Below are 18,007 nucleotides of genomic sequence, written 5' to 3'. Positions count from 1 at the left end.
CCAACTTGTACTTCCCAAGCGCTTAGTACAGTGCTCTGCACACAGTAAGCGCTCAATAAATACGATTGATGATGATGATCGTGCCTCCTTTTTTGTGTCTGAAAAACTTTGCCAAGACACTCTTACTCCGGTTCTCCTCCCCGAGGTGGGCTAAAGAACAGTGCTAAGCAGGTCAAGCGCGCCCGGCCCCACGTGTATAAAACTACGAGCCCCAGAACGCATTGCTTTCTGCACCACTCGTAGCCGCGGCAGATTGCGAGAGAACTACAAAACCCGCCCCCCGCCTCCTTCTCCTGTCTTCCCATTGGCTGGTGCCGTCCGGAGGACTTCATTTCCCAGAATTCGCGGCGGTGCCGCCATTTTGAGAGCTTGCAAATTCACCCGGAATGAGTCCCATTCATTTATGCTAGGAGGGTGGGGAATCCATCAGAACCGAAATTCGGCCGCATTTTCGTCCGCAGGGACGGGAAAGGGGGCGTCCAGACCCACCCCAGCCCAACTCGGTAGGACGGCCGAACTCGGACCCGCCGCCCCATCTGATCTGGCCAAGACTCGGCAACTTTGCATCTGAAAAAAGGTATCAGTCATGAAATCCTGTCTGATTTAGGGCCTAATTTTGCCCACCTGCACCACGCTGCTGCTATGTCTTTCTGCACTTAGTGTCCTAACAGCCGTAGCAGCTTTTTCGGTGATCGGGAAGTCACTCTGGGCTCGTGGAGAAGACCCGCAGGCTGCAAACCTCTTATTATCAATGACCGATTACCAGTTTCCGTCGTTATCGTTCAGAAAATGCAGTCCGATGCCTGGTTGCAGCCATTGTTTTAGAGCTTTAAAGCCATGCGCTTAGTTTCAGTAGCTTAAAAAATAGCACGGCTTGTGAAGTTCTGAAGTTAAGGAGATGCAGATGTGGTCCAGGTGAAATTTGTTTTATTCATTCTAACCTGCTTATTGCATTTGATGTACTTCGGAGTCTAAATCAAATTGTGACAACTTTACTGAAGGACTGGCCAAAGAAAATGCTGATTGTCCCACCCTTTTATTTTTTTTTAACATCATGCCTGTATTTTGTCACGGATGAATGTGAGTTCGAGATGACGTTCTTCCTAGGACTGTAGGAGAGTAATAATTGTTTCCAGTAATTGAAAAGTTCACTTACAACCTGTCTCATATAACAGTTCACACTCCTGGTGGATCATTTTCACAGTTCCATATTTTTCATACTTAAAAATAAAGGAGAGGATCAAAGACTAATCTTCATCAATCTTTGGTAATGTAACCTAACCCATTAAGTTTGTAGTGATCTGCAATATAAACATCATTTGTTTACATTTAAACTATACGAAACACACTGCAGGGGAAGGAAAACCCCCAACCGACACACATTATATGGGGAAATTATACTTACATTTTAAAAACTGCTGCAAAGTGAAGTACAAAGCTGTTGTGCTGTGAAATGCCAAACAAGGAAGATGTCATTAAACTTGTAGTGCAGACCTCCAGCACGAAGAAGGCAACTGTGGTTTGTAGCCCAAGAGCAAGGACCTGAGGAATGGTGCGAACTGCAACTTGGGGTAGTGTTCCTGAGCATGTCCTGGCCACTTGTTGGAAGAGATAAAGACACCCTCTTAGTAATAGATTAAAAAAAAAACAACCCCTTACCCCCTCAACTGTAATCAGTCATGCAGTAGAATTTGGGTGCCTTTGGGCAGAGCTCTGGTAGGGGCTTGGATGAGTGTGATAAAAGTGAAACTTACATGTCTGTTCTCTCCATGCTTAATCTTTCAGTGTAATGCAGTGATAAGGATCGTGCCTCCTTTTTTGTATCTGAAAAACTTTGCCATGACACTTTCACTTTGGAATTCATTTCGGGGAATACTGAGATCACCCTCTGCTCTAGAGGAGTTTAAAGTTCTTTAGTGGATCGGTGGAATCTGTCAAGAATGATGGGTGAACCTTGGTCCTGAGCCTTCAGGACCCAGAACCTGTTTGAAGGAATTGATTATTATGCTAGTGGTTTGTGTGGTCTCCCTCATCCTCGTTTTCCTGCTATATTAAAGCGTATTTCTGTAATTTAAAGAAGTTCTGCTTATTTCACTGCGGCTGTGTTAATCGAGTGGATTTAGCATGCAGCTGGGATTCAGCGACCTGAGATCCGTTACTGATTTTTATTCTACCAAGTCTCTTATCAGATCCAAGCCTCAGTTTCCCCTTTTCTGAGTGTTTATATTACACGCAGCTGTCTTTTGATGATGCTGCTGATGGTGAAATTCTGTCCACGTCTGTGTGTGACTGTGGCTAAAATTACAGGTGCATGGCTGACTCTCCCCTCCATATTATGTACATATGGTCTGGGCTGATGTGTTTATCTCCTGGGAGGCCTATTAGTTTTCTATTTGTATCTCAAGATTACAGTTCACCAGGTGGTGTTTTCTAGTGGGCTAGTTTTGAGTTTGAGAGTGGGAGGTTTTTGGACACTCTCTTTAGTCTTCCCTTTCTCTCCCCAACTCTTCCCCTCCCCCTCAACTCTGAGCATGTAATAGAGTCTCCTTTCAGACAGATGAAGCCTTGTCATGATACTTCATCATCATCAGTATTTTTTAAGCACTTACTGTGGGCGCTTAGTACAGTGCTCTGCACACAGTAAGTGCTCAATAAATACGATGAATTGAATGAATGGGCATAACAATGGACTGAGTGCTTGGGAGAGTACAGTAGAACGGAGCTGGTGGCACTTTTCCTGCCCACGGTGAGCTCACAGACCAAGGACCTGCATGGAGAAATTGATTATAATGCTCACGACTGGCCCAGTCATGCTCCCCATGGGGCACGGGGGGCAGGGAGCAAGTAGGCAGTCAGGGCTGTAGCACATTGCAAAGTTCATGTCCAGAGTCTGCCCACATTAGTAAGTTACAGGCAGGACCAAAACTAGAATCCCAGACAGTTCCCCTTCCATTGCCTCAACAGTGGGGCCTAGTTCAGGGTGAACAGTTCGTTTCCAAAGCAGTATCTCTGAACATCACTGCTGCCTATCAGTTATCATGTGAGTGATATCTTGGACTGCCTACTTTTCTTTAGGAATACCTCGTGCCAGGGGGACATTCGTTTGAGTTGTTTTTCCAGTAGCAGTGATAGTTTATTCTGAGCCATCTACCTTTTTTTCTTTCCCCAATGGTATTTGTTAAGCGCTTACTATGTGCCAGGCACTGTCCTAGGCCCTGGGGTAGATACAAGATAATCAGGTCGGACACAGTCCGTGTCCCCCATGGGGTTCACGGTCTTAATCCCCATTTTACAGATGAGGTAACTGAGGCCCAGAGAAGTGAAGTGACTTGCCGAAGTCACACAGCAGACAGGTGGTGGAGCCGGATGAGGACGCAGGTCCTTCTGACCCCCAGGCCCGTGCTCTATCCACTAGGCCACGCTGCTTCCCAGCGTGAGAATCTACCTTCTCTTACTTAGTCCCTCTGAGTTTAGCAGCACAGGTGGCAAGACAGCCAGTTGGGTTTAAGGGTCTACTCTGTGGTCAAGACCCCTCAGGATGGCACCTTTAGAGTTTCCAGTACTCTACCAGCCTCAGCTACAGGAGGGAGAGTCAAGCCAGAGGCATACCCATTCCATTCCTAGCTTGGGCAGTGGGTAGCGAGTGGAAGGCAATCTGCTACAAGTCAAAACTCACCTGTGCTGGGCAGCAGCAGCAGCATGGAAGAGAGTTGAAGGTGGAGACTCAAGTTTGCCGCATGGAAGAAGGCAGTGGTAAACCACTTTCCTATTTGCACCAAGAAAACTCTATGGATGCACTACCAGAACGGTTGCAGATGGAGGTGGGGCGTTCGGGGAGAGATACTAATAGTTATGCAGTTGCTAGGGTTGGAAATGACTCAACAGCGTAAGACAAGACTGCGGTCAGAAGACAGAATAGCTTTGTGTGCCACCTGCAGCAGCAAATCCTGCCCTGCCCTCATCCACTTTTAATACCATAATGGTGGCATTTCACAAACAGCTGAGGGATTCTACATAAGTGCAAGGTGTTAGTCTTGCCATTTTTTTTGACCCCCTTTTGGGGAGAACAGTGAATTTCAGTGAAATGAAGGCATCATGGGAACTTTCTGAGGATAGCTTTGCTTTATCCCAAACTCTTGGCCTGAGTGAATAGTGCTTAAAACTGAAGCCCAGTTTTGGAGCCTTTTGAAAATTGATGTCTCTGTAATTTTGAGGGTTGAAGTTTTACTGTAAAACAAAATTGCAATGCCTGTTGGTGGTTGGTGGATGTCTTATTTGGACTTGCTCTTTGTGACATAATTTTGTTCTCTGTAGTTTAAGTCCTAGTACGCATTTGTTTGAAGATTAGTGAGAATGGGAAAAACTAAGAATTTGAGTGCTTTTACAGGTGCATCTAGGATTTGTAGAGGCCTACCTTTTAGTTCACCTGTTAGGGATCTTTGGAATGCATTTCTTTGGACTGTGAGAATGTTTTTTGGGGGGAGCGGGGAAGAGCAGAAAATGTGCCTTAACACCCATTTTTAGTCTTAACCAGCATGCTGTTATCCTCTCTTACAGAACCTGCATTAGTATTATGTAAGATAAGCAGAAATGTCAGACGATCTCAAGAAACGATTTGAATTTCCCAACACCCTTGTCCAGTCACAGGTAATTTCCCCTTTGCATTTTGACAGTGTCATGTCATTTTTCCATTTTTGACAATGCTTTCCATTGTATAACATTAGTGATTCTCTTTAAGATGCTTCACATAGCTTAATTTGCACTAGGAGAGATGCCAAAGAGAGGCACTTTTCCCAATGAATTAAATGTCTTTGCTTGGTTCTGGCATTCTTGAGGAAGGACGGTTGGAGGGGGTTATCTGAGGAGCCCTTGATTCTTGCTTGCGGGTAACTTTGTCATCACCCCTTAAGGGGCTAAAATGGTGCCGGGGTTTGGGCATGTAAATGAGGCATAAAGGAATTAAAATTGCTATCCTGGAAAAGTAGCTAGGGTGGTAGCCCTTGAGAATCGCAAGCCTCGAGTTTTTCCTCGATCCCAGAGTATTAGGAGAGTGTATGTACTATGGTTACACTTTGGCATCTCCTGTGTGTGTTGGTTATTGGCATGATCTAATTCCTTCCTTCATGCCCTATGCACAACTACAAGAGGGGAAGCATTAGGCAATGTACAAATCTGGTGGGAAGTGATCTAGGGTCAAGTTAATGATGAATCAATAGTGTAGCCCTTTTGTTCCAATAGCGAGCACAATTTTGGAGTGCCTAAATGGGAGTGTTTTCTATGGGGGTAACTGTGAGATCCTTCTCTCAGACTGTGGTGTGAAGCCCAGTGATCTAATTAAAGAAGGATAAAAGTTTCAAAGATGCCACAGCCGTAAGAAAATATGGTTTACCATCGAATATTAAGGGAATTTGGATAATTCAACTAAACAATACTAAATACTATATATTAAGAATATGAAGGCCAGATTCTGTCAATAAGTAAGGATTTCCTGGCCATATTGGACACTAGAATGGATTGCTTAGGAAGTTTCTGGTTTTTTAATAATAACAATGGCATTTATTAAGCGCTTACTATGTGGAAAGCACTGTTCTAAGCGCTGGGGAGGCAACAAGGTGATCAAGTTGTCCCACGGGGGGCTCACAATCTTAATCCCCATTTTACAGATGAGGTAACTGAGGCACAGAGAAGTTAAGTGACTTGCCCAAAGTCAAACAGCTGACAATTGGCGGAGCTGGGTTTCGAACCCATGAACTCTGACTCCAAAGCCCGGGCTCTTTCCACTGAGCCATCATAGATTCTTACCTTGTTGGTTTGGGGATAAAGGGCTGGTAGGGGGATCTTAAATGAAGTCTTGCCTGAAGCCAGGAGGATGGAATGGATGGCCAATCTGAAATTTTATGATTCTTTCCATCACTCCGGCAACTTTGTATTATGTCTTTATCTGCCTCAAGTTAGTGGTAAGAACCTGATTTGAAGGAGCCTTTGCACAAATGCATTAATTTTATGTGTTTTCTAGGCTGTGAGTTATCTAATTGCTGCAGTGATAAAGGAAAATGTGTCAAAAAAGATATGTGAGTCCACCCTTCAGGTATGTGTTAATTTGCCTGTGTATTTTGGTGCCCTTTTCCTGCATTTCTGACTCACTACAATTTCCCCTGCTGTTTGGATAATGGTAGATGGGACTTTTGAAGAATGAAAAGTCCAAAGCTTCTGGTTGTTACAAAATGTTTTGCTTGGTGACAGAGCAATTCCCCCTATTCCCTTATGACATGCTATCTTTGATTAGTTTACAAAAAATGCCATTTCTTAGCTAGCATCTTTGCTAGGATAATTAAGTGCAGGGAATGGGCCCCCTTTTGAAGCTGGCCAGAAAAACAAATTCTATTCTAGTTGTATCCCTGTGTTCCTTTCATTGAAGTGGATTTATTTCCAGGTTTTACATATTTTAAAGTTTTGGGTTTTTTTTCCCCTCTTCAGAATTATTTGACGTAGGCGTACACACACTCTGAACAGCTCAAGTGAACTTTACTTGTTGCTTGGGTTTCAGACTCCTGCTTTGACCTTGCTTTGGGAGAAGTGCTGCAGTGACAATGTGATTGTGCGATCTACCTGCTGTGAAGGTCTGGTGGCGCTTGTTGCACAGGATTATGCGGAGTTCAGCTATATACTGGATGGAATACTCAATCTGATTCCTTCAGCCAGGTATTCTCTCCGTTAGCTGGTGTTGGAGTAAAAGCCGTTTTTACCCATGGGTGTGTACAAACAACAATATGGTGTGACCTAGTGGAAAGAGCTTGGGCCTGGGAGTCAGGGGACCTGGGTTTTAACTCCAGCACTGCCCCTTGCCTATTCTGTGACCCCGGTCAAGACACTTCACTTCTCTGAGCCTCAGTTTCCATACCTATAAAATGGGGATTCAACACTGCATCTGTCTCCTACTTAGAGCCCCCTGAGTGGGACATGGGCTGTGTCTGACGTGATTAACTTGGAATATGATTAACGTGGAAGCAGCATGGTGTAGCAGCTGGAGCACGGGCCTGGGAGTCAGAAGGTCGTGGGTTCTAATCCCAGCTCTGCCACTTGTCTGCTGTGTGACCTTGGGCAAGTCACTTCACTTTCCTGGACCTCAGTTACCTCATCTGTAAAATGGGGATTGAGACTGTGAGCCCCAAGTGCGACGGGGACTGTGTCCAACCGGATTTGCTTGTATCCATCCCAGCGCTTGGTACAGTGCTTGGCACATAGTAAGCGCTCAACAAAGACCATTGGTATTATTATGAGGTTGTATCTACCCCAGCTCTTAGTAGCGCGAAAAGCAGCGTGGCTTAGTGGAAAGAGCACGGGCTTGGGAGTCGGAGGTCGTGGGTTCTAATTCGGACTCCGCCAGTTGTCAGCTATGTGATTTTGGGCAAGTTATTTAACTTCTCTGGGCCTCAGTTACCTCATCTGTAAAATTTGGATTAAGACTGTGATCCCCCTGTGGGACAACCTGATCACTTTGTAACCTCCCCAGCGCTTAGAACAGTGCTTTGCACATAGTAAGTGCTTAATAAATGCCATCATCATCATTATTATTACTGTTAGCAGTGTGACATCGGGCAAGTCACTTAACTTCTTTGTGCCTCAGTTCCCTCATCTGTAAAATGGGGATTAAGACTGTTACGAATGAGGTAACTGAGGCGCAGAGAAGTTAAGTGACTTGCCCAAGGTCACACAGCAGACAAGTGGGGGAACTGGGATTAGAACCCATGACCTTCTGACTCCCAGGCCCATGCTCTATCCACTGTGCCATACTGTGAAACCATCCCTTCGAACCTTCCCCTGGTTTTTTTTTCCTTTAAAAATAGTTTTGAAATAGTTTATTATCACAAAATAGCTTATGGCATTTTATATTCAATTTGATTTTTTAAAAAATCCCATAGCTTGGGGCAATATTTTGTTTTAGATTATGGTAAAGATTGACTATGTGCCAAGTACTGAAGTAACTGCTGGGGTAAATGCAAGATAAACATTTCAGTCAAGGTTCATGCCCCACAAAGGGGTCATACTCTTAGTTGGGCAGGACAGGTCGGAAATAGGAATAAATTACAAGAAGCTGTGAATTCCATCATCAAAATTTGAAGAGGTTAAATAACTAGGTAAACTTCAATCAATCAATGGTATTTATTGAGTGCTTAGTATTCATTCATTCATTCAATTGTATTTGAGTGCTTACTGTGTGCAGAGCACTGTACTAAGCGCTTGGGAGAGTACAATAGAGCAGAATTAGTAGAAATGTTCCCTGTCCATAATGAGCCTATGGTCTAGAGACTTGAAGCGGGGCAATCCTCGGGCTCCAGTCTGCGGTTCTTAGTTGCAAATGACACAGCCTCTCCGAATTGCTTTTTTGCAAAAGTAAAACATACCCGTGTTAAACACCGTGGTGTTGCTTCTGGAAAATTTCCCAGCCTCCCTTTGCACTTAAAGTCTCATCCAAAAGGAAATGCATCTCATGCTGTTTGCTGAAGCACACCACCCTTTGCCTTTTTCGTGTGTTGTTTATATATATTTTTTTAATTCCAGTAATCATTGTTTTTTTTTCCATTTTGGTGTTACCAGCTTATTTCAATGTGTATTTAGGATTAAAATTGCTTTCCATTCACATTTTCACACGTCAAGTAATAACACTTCACATGTCCTTCCTTTTTTGCCATGCTTAATAGTCCTGCAGCAACTCACTTGTACTAGTTTACTGTACTATTTTTTGTTGTTAAAAGCACTTGAGTTCTGGGAGTATCTGAGGAAACTCCTATGACCCTGAAGTGGTGGTGGTGTTTTGTTGTTTTTATTGTGTGTGTGTGTGTTTTTTACTGAGGATAGAGAAGCTTGTTTGCCTATGGGTAAACAAAATCCACCCTGGAAAATGATCCCAGGGCACCTGTAGACACATGAGCTTAGGAGTGACAAGTATTTCAGCATTGATTCTCATTTTCAGAAGCCTCAGGCACCAAATTTTCTAGTTGACACTTGGTCCTATAAAAGTATTGTAAGGCATTTTAAAACCGCTTTTCTTGCTAATGATGTTATTTCAATATCCAGTACACTTGAAAAGTTGCCTGTGGTCCTGTTAAACAGGTAGCCTTTGAGTTCACGTTCAAGATGCATTGCTCTAAAGGAAGTAAAATTTGGTCTTTTGGAAAGGTAGCCTCCTAACTGCTGTAGTTCGGAGAGCTGGGTGTCATAGATTCAAAGTCCTCGGAAGAGGGTGTTTCAAGAACCTCCTTCTGGAAGCAATTCCAGATTTCATTCTGTTGGGAAATCCTGGTGACCAAATTCCACCTGCTTCTGCTTGAGCCCTTTCTTCTCCATTCCTACTAAGTACAGAACATCTGGCTACCTTCTTAGGTATAATCACCCATCAACTTGGTGCCTCTTAAATCCTCTCCGCTTTCTCTTCCATCCATACAACTTCAACTAAGGTAAGAAATGTCAATAGTGGGGCAGCCCCTTGGTCTATTCAGTCCAATATTGGGTCTACCAAGGTGTCAATAAGATGTAATGCTTGGGATAACATGGTGAGGGTCACTCTCCTTGCCAGCTATCCTAATGGTTAGGACTTTACCATCTAAAATTTCAACTGTTTCCCCTCTGCAACCCAGTATAGACCTCTTACGTAGTGATTTATCCAAAGCAGGCATGGACTTGTTGATATGTTTACACTGTGGGATCCTTTAATTTGTTTTGAACCTCCCTCTTTAATCTTCAAGGGCTGCTGCATTAAGCTGCCTCCATTGATTTCCTTGCCTCCAGTCTCTTCCCTCTTCCATCCATATTTCAGTCTTCTGCCCAGACTCTTTATCTAAAACATTGTTTTGCACCCATGGCCCCACTCTTCAGAAACTTCCAGTGGATGCCCACTCCTTTCTGCATCAAACTCCTCCCGACCATTGACTTTAAGGCACTCCATCAGCCCTCTCTCACCTACTCGTTCATTCTCTTTTCCCACCGTACTGTGGTCCTCTGATGCTAGCCTACTTACTGAGTTGCATTTCCATCTCTCCTACCTTGAGCCCTTGCTCACGCCCTTCCTCCTGCCTGGAACTTTCTTCCCCTTCGAATTGCCAGACCACAGCTCTCCCCATCTTCAGAAGTCTTCTGAAATCTCACTTCCTCCAAGAGTCTTTCCTTGTGAGCCAGTTGCTGGGTAGGGATTGTCTCTATTCGTTGCTGAATTGTACTTTCCAAGTGCTTAGTATAGTGCTCTGCATGCAGTAAGTGCTCAATAAATGTGATTGAATGAATGAATGAGAGAAGAAAGGGAGTTCCAGGAAAGGGGTAGTGGGTGAAACAGATGTTTCTAGACTGTGAGCCCATTGTTGGGTAGGGACTGTCTCTATATGTTGCCAACTTGTACTTCCCAAGCACTTAGTACAGTGCTGTGCACACAGTAAGCGCTCAATAAATACGATTGAATGAACAAATGAGATCAAGGGTCAGGTAGTAGATTTGTGTTAGAAGAGTGAAGTGTGTGGGTTGGGTTGTAGTAGGAGATCAGTGAGGTAAGGTAGGAGGGAAAGGACTGATTGAGTGTCCTAAAACTGACTACAAGGAGTTTCCATTTGACGTGCACATGGATGGGTAGAGGTTTCTGAGACGTGGACTGAACAGTGTTTCAGAAAAATGTTTCAGTCACAGAGTGAACTAGAGTGGGAAGAGGCAGGGAGGTCAGCTAGGAGGCTAAGGTAGTAGTCAAGGTGGGAGAGGATAAGTTCTTCAATCAGCATGATAGAAATTTGGGTGGAGAGAATGGAGTGGATTTTAGAGATGTTGTGAAGGTAGAACTGCCAGGATTTCGTGACAGACTGAACGTGCAGGTTGAATGAGAGAGGTGAGTCGAGGGCAATGCCAAGGTTATGGGTTTGTGACACAGGGAGGTTGTTGATGTCTATAATGATGGTAAAGTTTGGGGAGGACATGGTTTAGGTTGAAATATGAGGAGTTCCGTTTGGGATGTGTTAAGTTTGTGGCGCCAGCAGGACTTCTAAGAAGAGATGTCCCAAAGACAGTAGGAAATGTGCGACTTGAGATCAGGAGAGGGGGAGGGCTGAAGCGGCAGTTTTGGGAATCATCCGTGTAGAGGTGGTAGTTGAAGCTGTCACAGCAGGTGAGTTCTCCAAAGGAGTGGGTGTAGATGGATAATAGAAGATCCGCCCTTTCCTCTCCATCCAAACTGCTACCTTGCTGGTTCAATCTCTCATCCTATCCCAATGGGATTACTGCATCAGCCTCCTCTCTGATCTCCCATCCTCCTGTCTCTCCCCACTTCAGTCTATACTTCATGCTGCTGCCCGGATCATCTTTGTGCAGAAACGCTCTGGGCATGTTACTCCCCTCCTCAAAAATCTCCAGTGGCTGCCAGTCAACCTACGCATCAAGCAAAAACTCCTCACTCTCGGCTTCAAGGCTCTCCATCACCTCACCCCCTCCTACCTCACCTCCCTTCTCTCCTTCTGCAGCCCAGCCCGCACCCTCCGCTCCTCTGCCACTAAGTTCCTCATTGTACCTCGTTCTCGCCTGTCCCGCCGTCGACCCCCGGCCCACGTCTTCCCCCTGGCCTGGAATGCCCTCCCTCCACACATCTGCCACGCTAGCTCTCTTCCTCCCTTCAAAGCCCTACTTAGAGCTCACCTCCTCCAGGAGGCCTTCCCAGACTGAACTCCCTTTTTCCTCTCCTCCTCCCCATCCCTCCCCCAGCCCTACCTCCTTCCCCTCCCCACAGCACCTGTATATATGTGAGCCCGTTATTGGATAGGGACCGTCTCTATATGTTGCCAACTTGTACTTCCCAAGTGCTTACTACAGTGCTCTGCACACAGTAAGTGCTCAATAAATACGATTGAATGAATGAATATGTTTGTACAGATTTATTACTCTATTTTACTTGTACGTATTTACTATTCTATTTATTTTGTTAATGATGTGCATCTAGCTTTATTTCTATTTATTCTGATGACTTGACACCTGTCCACATGTTTTGTTTTGTTGTCTTGGCTTCTCCTTCTAAACTGAGCCCGTTTGTTGGATAAGGACTGTCTCTATATGTTGCCAACTTGTACTTCCCAAGTGCTTAGTACAGTGCTCTGCACACAGTAAGCGCTCAATAAATACGAATGAATGAATGAATAGAAGGGGACCCAGAACTGAGCCTTGAGGGACTCCCATATAAGGGGGTGGGAGGCAGAGGAGGAGCTGGTCAAAGACATTGCGGAGTGGCCAGAAAGGTTGGATGAGGAAGGAGAGGATGGTGTTGGTGAAGTCAAAGTTAGATAGTGTTTCCACAAAGGGGACATACTAATTGACTGATTGCCTCTTCGTCCTGGTGGTGTGAAATTCCATAAGCCTTTTCTCGTCTATCCCATTTTGCCTTTGGAATTCTCTTTAGGATCCAACCAAGGTAGCCACATCATTTGACAATTATAGTGACCATAACTAGACACAGTACTCCAATCAGGGTTCTGACTTGTAGTACTGAGTGTAAAGAAAGGATGGCCTCTTTGGTTCTTGCGTGTTAAACTGTACTTCCCTGCTGCAGGTTCTTGATGAGTCTGGGGCATGAATTCTGTGTCTTACTTTGGGGACTGAGCTACTCGGTCCTCTGTCATAAAATGCAGGCGTTGTTATTTCCTCCCTCGTGTTTTTGTACTGCTCTGACATCATTAAATGTCTGTTCTAATTACAATAAGGTATCAGTCCATCAATTGTATTTACTGAGCACTTACTGTGTGCAGAATATTTGGCCTTCTGGGCAGGGATTGTGTCCTCCAGAGGTGCCAGGTTTTCTTTCTGAGTATGGCGGGGGTGGGAGCCGGGATTAGGGGGAATGAGGACCGGAAAGGGACAGGCTTCAAAGAGCTAATAGGCCAGAAAGCCACCGTTTTGGGTCTTTACAGTCTGGATTAAAAACCTCAGGTGTTGTCAGAGATTTGGGATTAGGGAGTCTGGGAGTCCAGCTCTGACAGCTATTGCCCTCGTAGAATGGACACCTATGATGTTTACTGTGTGACCTGTCATGTGGGCACCTATGGTGTTTACTGGGTGTCTGCTGTGTGACCCTGGACAAGTCATTTAACATCTATACTTCATTTACCTCATCTGTAAAATAGGGATTAAGACTGTGAGCCCCATATGCCACAGGGACTGTTCAACCTAATTACCCCTGTATCTACCCCAGTGCTTAGAACAGTGCTTGGCACATAATAAATGCTTAACGAATACCATAATAATAATAATTCTCTTGTACTCTAAGCATTTAGTATAGTCCTGTGCCCTGTGCAGATGCTCACTATATGCTTTCTATTGGATTGATTATTTTCCTTCATTTAAACTCTGTTACATTCCCTTACCTGTCATTTATTTTAATGTTCATCTCCCCTACTTGAGTGTAAACTCTTTGGGAGCAGGAATTAGATCTATTACTACTCATAATTATAATTAATTAATAATTATGCCGTTGTTAAGCATTTACTGTGTGCCAAGCCCTGTTCTAAACTCTGGGGTAGATACAAGGTTATCAGATGCAAGGTTATCAACTTAGGTAGGAGGGAGTAGGATTTAATCTCCGTGCAGCAGATGAGGAAACCTGAGGCACAAAGAAGTGTAGTGACTTGCCCAAGGTCATACAGCAGACAAGTGGCAGAGCTGGGATTAGACCCCAGGTCCTCTGATTCCCAGGCCCATGTTCTGTTTCTACTAGGCCATGCTTCTCCTCTATTTTACCCTCCCAAGTCCTTAGTACAGTGCTCTTCACAGCATAAAACCTCAAATAATATTAATTTAATATTGTGTGTTGTGGCATTTGGTTTTCACTAGCTTTCTTGGACTTTGCCAAAGGGCAGTAGGGAAGGTTTCTGTTTTGTAAGCAGAAATTTTAATAAGACATAGAGCCGTTCTTTATTATTTTTTTTAAGTTGACTTTGTTAGGATTCTTAGGAGACTACATGTTATATAAATTATCTGATGGGGGAAATGGAGTTGCGTGGACCCTCGGTGCTCATTTTTTAATGTTTGTGAAGGATTTTGAAGATGTGCTAAATATTTGTTATTAACAAAAAACATAATAGGCATATTGTGTGGAAGAACAATGGACAATTTCTTAATTGACTCTCTCTGGTAGCAGAACTTTATGGCATCTCCTCATTTCTGGGGAGTGTTTTTTGGGCAATTACTTTGCCTGTATGCCTGTGTGTTTGTAGGCAAAACAGAAACAGATCCAATTCATGAGCCTCTTTGTTTAGAAACAGTTGCTTTGATAATATTACAGACCATAATAGGAGAGGCTGAGCTTTGCTCCTGGGTAATGATGTCTTCTCAGGGAGTTTGTGATTGCCAGTCCCACTGCCATAGCAACTGACTCCCTGTCTCAGGAATTGCGGGGAAGGGGGAAGCTGGAAGTAGTTTGGGAGCCACAGTGTTATTACCCAGTCCAACTTGGAAAAAGGCTTGGGGGATGCAAAGCTCATTGTCTGAACTCCAGGGAGTGACTGGGCGAGTGTCATTTTGCTCCAGAGAACGTCCTCTTCGAAGGAATATGCTTGTTTGTTGTGTCCTGCTGTATTCTTGTTCAGTAATAACACAACATGAAGCAATTACAAGTTTGTTCTGAAATAACTTCTGTAGACAAAGAAGGGGTATGAAGCTTTAAAAATGTTTTCTCTGGGTCGGTTCAATGTGTCTTTTATTTGGGGGCAGGATTTCTACCTCTAATGTGGAAATCAATAAATACTAGCCGGTAGACCAGTCTTTTCAAGGAAAGACAAAAAAATTCCAAGTAAGAATATGTGTCACTGGTTAACGTCCATTTTAAAGTTCACTTCAGGAGTTGTTTAGTATTTTTTCATTATGTGTTCACAAGTTATGGTATTTACTAAGTATTTACTATGTACTAAGCGATGTGGTAAATTCAGAATAATCAGGTAAGATAAGTCCTTGTCCCGTAAGAGGCACCTCGTCTAAGAGGGAGGAGAGCGATACAGAATTATAACATTGACTTTACAAGCAATCGTAACTAGCTCTTTGATCCCAGACTCTGCATTGGTTTGATCGACCTTTCCGTGCCTTGAATTTTCTCTAACGGTAAGCATCCCAAAGCGCCATGGCTCCCCGTTTTTAGCTAAAGTTTTGCCCTTAACTCTGCTGGGATCCTGACACGGCGTGCAGCTATTGTTACAGTTGCTTAGCAACTGGATTGTGAATAAAACCCACACTCGTGTGGAACAAAGTTTTCAGCTTTAGATGTTGGGGTATCATGATAACCTGTAATTTTAGCTGAACTGGTTTTTTATTCCCTGTCTTCAAAAGGGCCTTGTAAAATGGTATTTTACAAATAAACTGGGATGACACTTGTGTGTGCTTTTTGAGATTCCCCAAGGAAGGTTTGTGGCAGGATGGGATATCCACTTTTAGTGCATTTTGCATTTGGGGAAATCAAAGAACCCTTTCTGGGACTCCTGAAGTCTCTTAAGGAAATATACTTTTTATAGAATATTGCTCAGGGTGTTAAAGTTTCTTTTTTGGACCCTCTGAAGATGGTGCTAACACAAAACAGTTGGAGTCAGTGTAACTAGCTCTGATGGAATTGATACGAGTGCACCCTGTGAAAAATGATATAAAGTGGAATGACAATTATGGATAATTGAATCCACAGCTGACTTTATTTTCTAGCAATTTTGTTTCAGTAGAAATGTGGCCAACTTTTTTTTTCCAAAACACACTTTTAAGTTTCTGCCAACAGTTTAGGGGAGAGTCAATAGTTGTATTTGAAATTTGGGAACTGCAACTTGTATAAATGCAAAGAAAACCAATGATATTTAATGAGCATTTACTTTGTGCAGAACGTTGTTCTAAGCACTTGGGAGAGTACAGTACAACAGAGTTGGTAAAAACAGATCTTGTCCTCAAGGTGTTTGCAGTCTCAGTTTGTTCAGATTAGCCCCTTGCTTCCTCAGCCCCCCTGAGAAATAGCGAAGAACACTAGGATGCTGTAGAGGAACCGTATTGATTAGGAGAGGGGGCCCTTCAGGTGACCTGGAAATGCACATACTGTCTAGCTCTGAGCTCTTTAAAATGTCTCCAGTCACCGTGAAGTTACTATCCATGTGGCATTTAGGGAGAGCTGGTGTGGCAGGGTTAGTGGGGGAAGGAGAGAGAGGCAATATTCCTCCAGATATTTCCCAAACATTACACGCTTCGCCACAGAAGAAATGTAGCCTAATTTACAGGGAGGAAGAGGGGAAAGCCGAATCAGACTCAAAGAATGGTATGTTCCTAGATATATATGGGTTTTTACGAGCAGCTTTGCTCTTTCTGTCCGCAGACACTGTTCTAACCTTGTGTACACACACACGGTGGGATCTTCCATAATAATAATAATAATAATAATGGAATTTGTTAAGTGTTTATTATGTGCCGAGCACTGTTCTAAGTGCTGGGGTAGATACAAGGTTATCAGGTTTTCCCACGTAAGGCTCACAGTCTTAAGTCCCCATTTTACAGATGAGGTAACTGAGGCACAGAGACATTAAGTGAGTTGCCCAGAGTCACACACTGACAAGTGGCAGAGCCGGGATTAGAACCCACGACCTCTGACTCCCAAGCCCGTGCTCTTTCCACTAAACCACACTCCTTCCACGTGATTTCTAGCCCGGCTTCCCAGTAGACCATCCAGAGGTCGAGAAAGTACCAAAGGGAAGCAGTGTGGCCTAGTGGATATAGCGTGGGCCTGGGGGTCAGAAGGACCTGGGTTCTAATTCTGGCTCTGCCATTTTGGGCAAGTCATTTCACTTAATTGAACCTCAGTTACCTCATTTGTAAAATGGGGATTAAGACTGTGAGCCCCTGTATGGGACAGGGACTGTGTCCAACCCAATTTACTTGTATCCACCCAGGCCCTTAATACAGTGCCTGGCACATTGTAAGTGCTTAACAAACATCACAATTATTTTAGACTTCCCTTCCTGCATTTAAAAAATGAAACAAACCAAAAAGGTCCCCCAAACTCAGCTGAGTTTGATTGGGTCTCAGTTCCAGATGACTCTGGAAAGTGTTGGCCTTCTTCTTCTGGGAAATGTAGTTTTTAGGCAAGTTTCCTCCTCTGTAGACTGTGAGCCTCATGTGGGCCCGGGGCTATGTCCAACCTATCGTGTATCTACACCACCGATTAGTACAGTGCTTGGCATATAATAAGTGCTTAACAAGTACCGTATTTATTATTTCCTATTTTCCCCTTCAGTCCTTCCCCTCTCAAGGTCGAACCTGTAGAGTTTCCAGTACTATACCAGTCTAGACTATGGGAGGGAGAGTCAAGCAGAGGCCTGTCCATCCCTAGCTTGGATAGTGGCTAGCGAGTGTAAGGCAATATGCTACAAGTCAAAATTCGCCTGAGCTGGGCAGCCGCACCATGGGAGAGGGGCGAGGGTGGAGACTCAAGTTTACTTTTTAGAGGGAGGCAATGGTAAACCACTTGTGGATTTTTACCCTGAAAACTCTATGAATACAGTACCAGAATGATTGCAGATGGAAGTGGGGCATGCTGGGAGAGTAGTGTCCATGGCATCGCTATGGGTTGAAGACGACTCTGGCATGAGACAAGTGTCTCTTTTGTTATAACTCCCTTTTTGTTGGCGTATTCCAAGTTGTGTGACTTTTAATTCCTCTTTCATAAAACATCCTAAGAACCTAACTCCTGAGCAGAAATAGCTTTTTGCCACTTCCATATTTGGCACACTATTCTCTCTGCAAACCAAATTCCATTTTAATTGGATTACTTTTGTAAAATGACAATCTAATGGTTATTTTACTTGTAAAGTTATTAGATTAATTCCTTGCTTGCAAGATGCATGCTCTCCATTTGCATGCCTAAAATAATTGTAAGAATTTTGACCCCAAATAGAACATACCATTTATGTTGAAGCACGGCGTAGTGGATAGAGCACAGGCCTGGGAATCAGAAGGACCTGGGTTCCAATTCTGG

At 43.9% G+C, this 18,007-nt stretch overlaps 1 protein-coding gene across 2 annotated transcripts in view; it reads left to right on the top strand.

Moving 5' to 3' along the window:
• The first annotated feature begins 401 nt into the window (after window positions 1–401).
• The window catches only part of FOCAD (focadhesin), a 197,111-nt gene continuing 179,505 nt past the window's right edge, over window positions 402–18,007 (top strand). Inside the window, exons 1-4 of one of the 2 annotated variants that reach the window (XM_038770571.1) lie at window positions 402–577; window positions 4,558–4,647; window positions 6,017–6,088; window positions 6,548–6,702. In XM_038770571.1, coding sequence (XP_038626499.1) covers window positions 4,591–4,647; window positions 6,017–6,088; window positions 6,548–6,702 — 284 coding nt within the window. In that variant the 5' untranslated portion in view covers window positions 402–577; window positions 4,558–4,590. The remainder of the gene's footprint in view (window positions 578–4,557; window positions 4,648–6,016; window positions 6,089–6,547; window positions 6,703–18,007) is intronic. The other variant, XM_038770570.1, reaches the window with a different exon arrangement.

This window comes from Tachyglossus aculeatus, chromosome X2 (genome assembly GCF_015852505.1).
Source record: "Tachyglossus aculeatus isolate mTacAcu1 chromosome X2, mTacAcu1.pri, whole genome shotgun sequence".
In the NCBI taxonomy this organism is placed as follows: Eukaryota; Metazoa; Chordata; class Mammalia; order Monotremata; family Tachyglossidae; genus Tachyglossus; species Tachyglossus aculeatus.
This window is presented reverse-complemented; position numbering and strand designations above follow the sequence as displayed.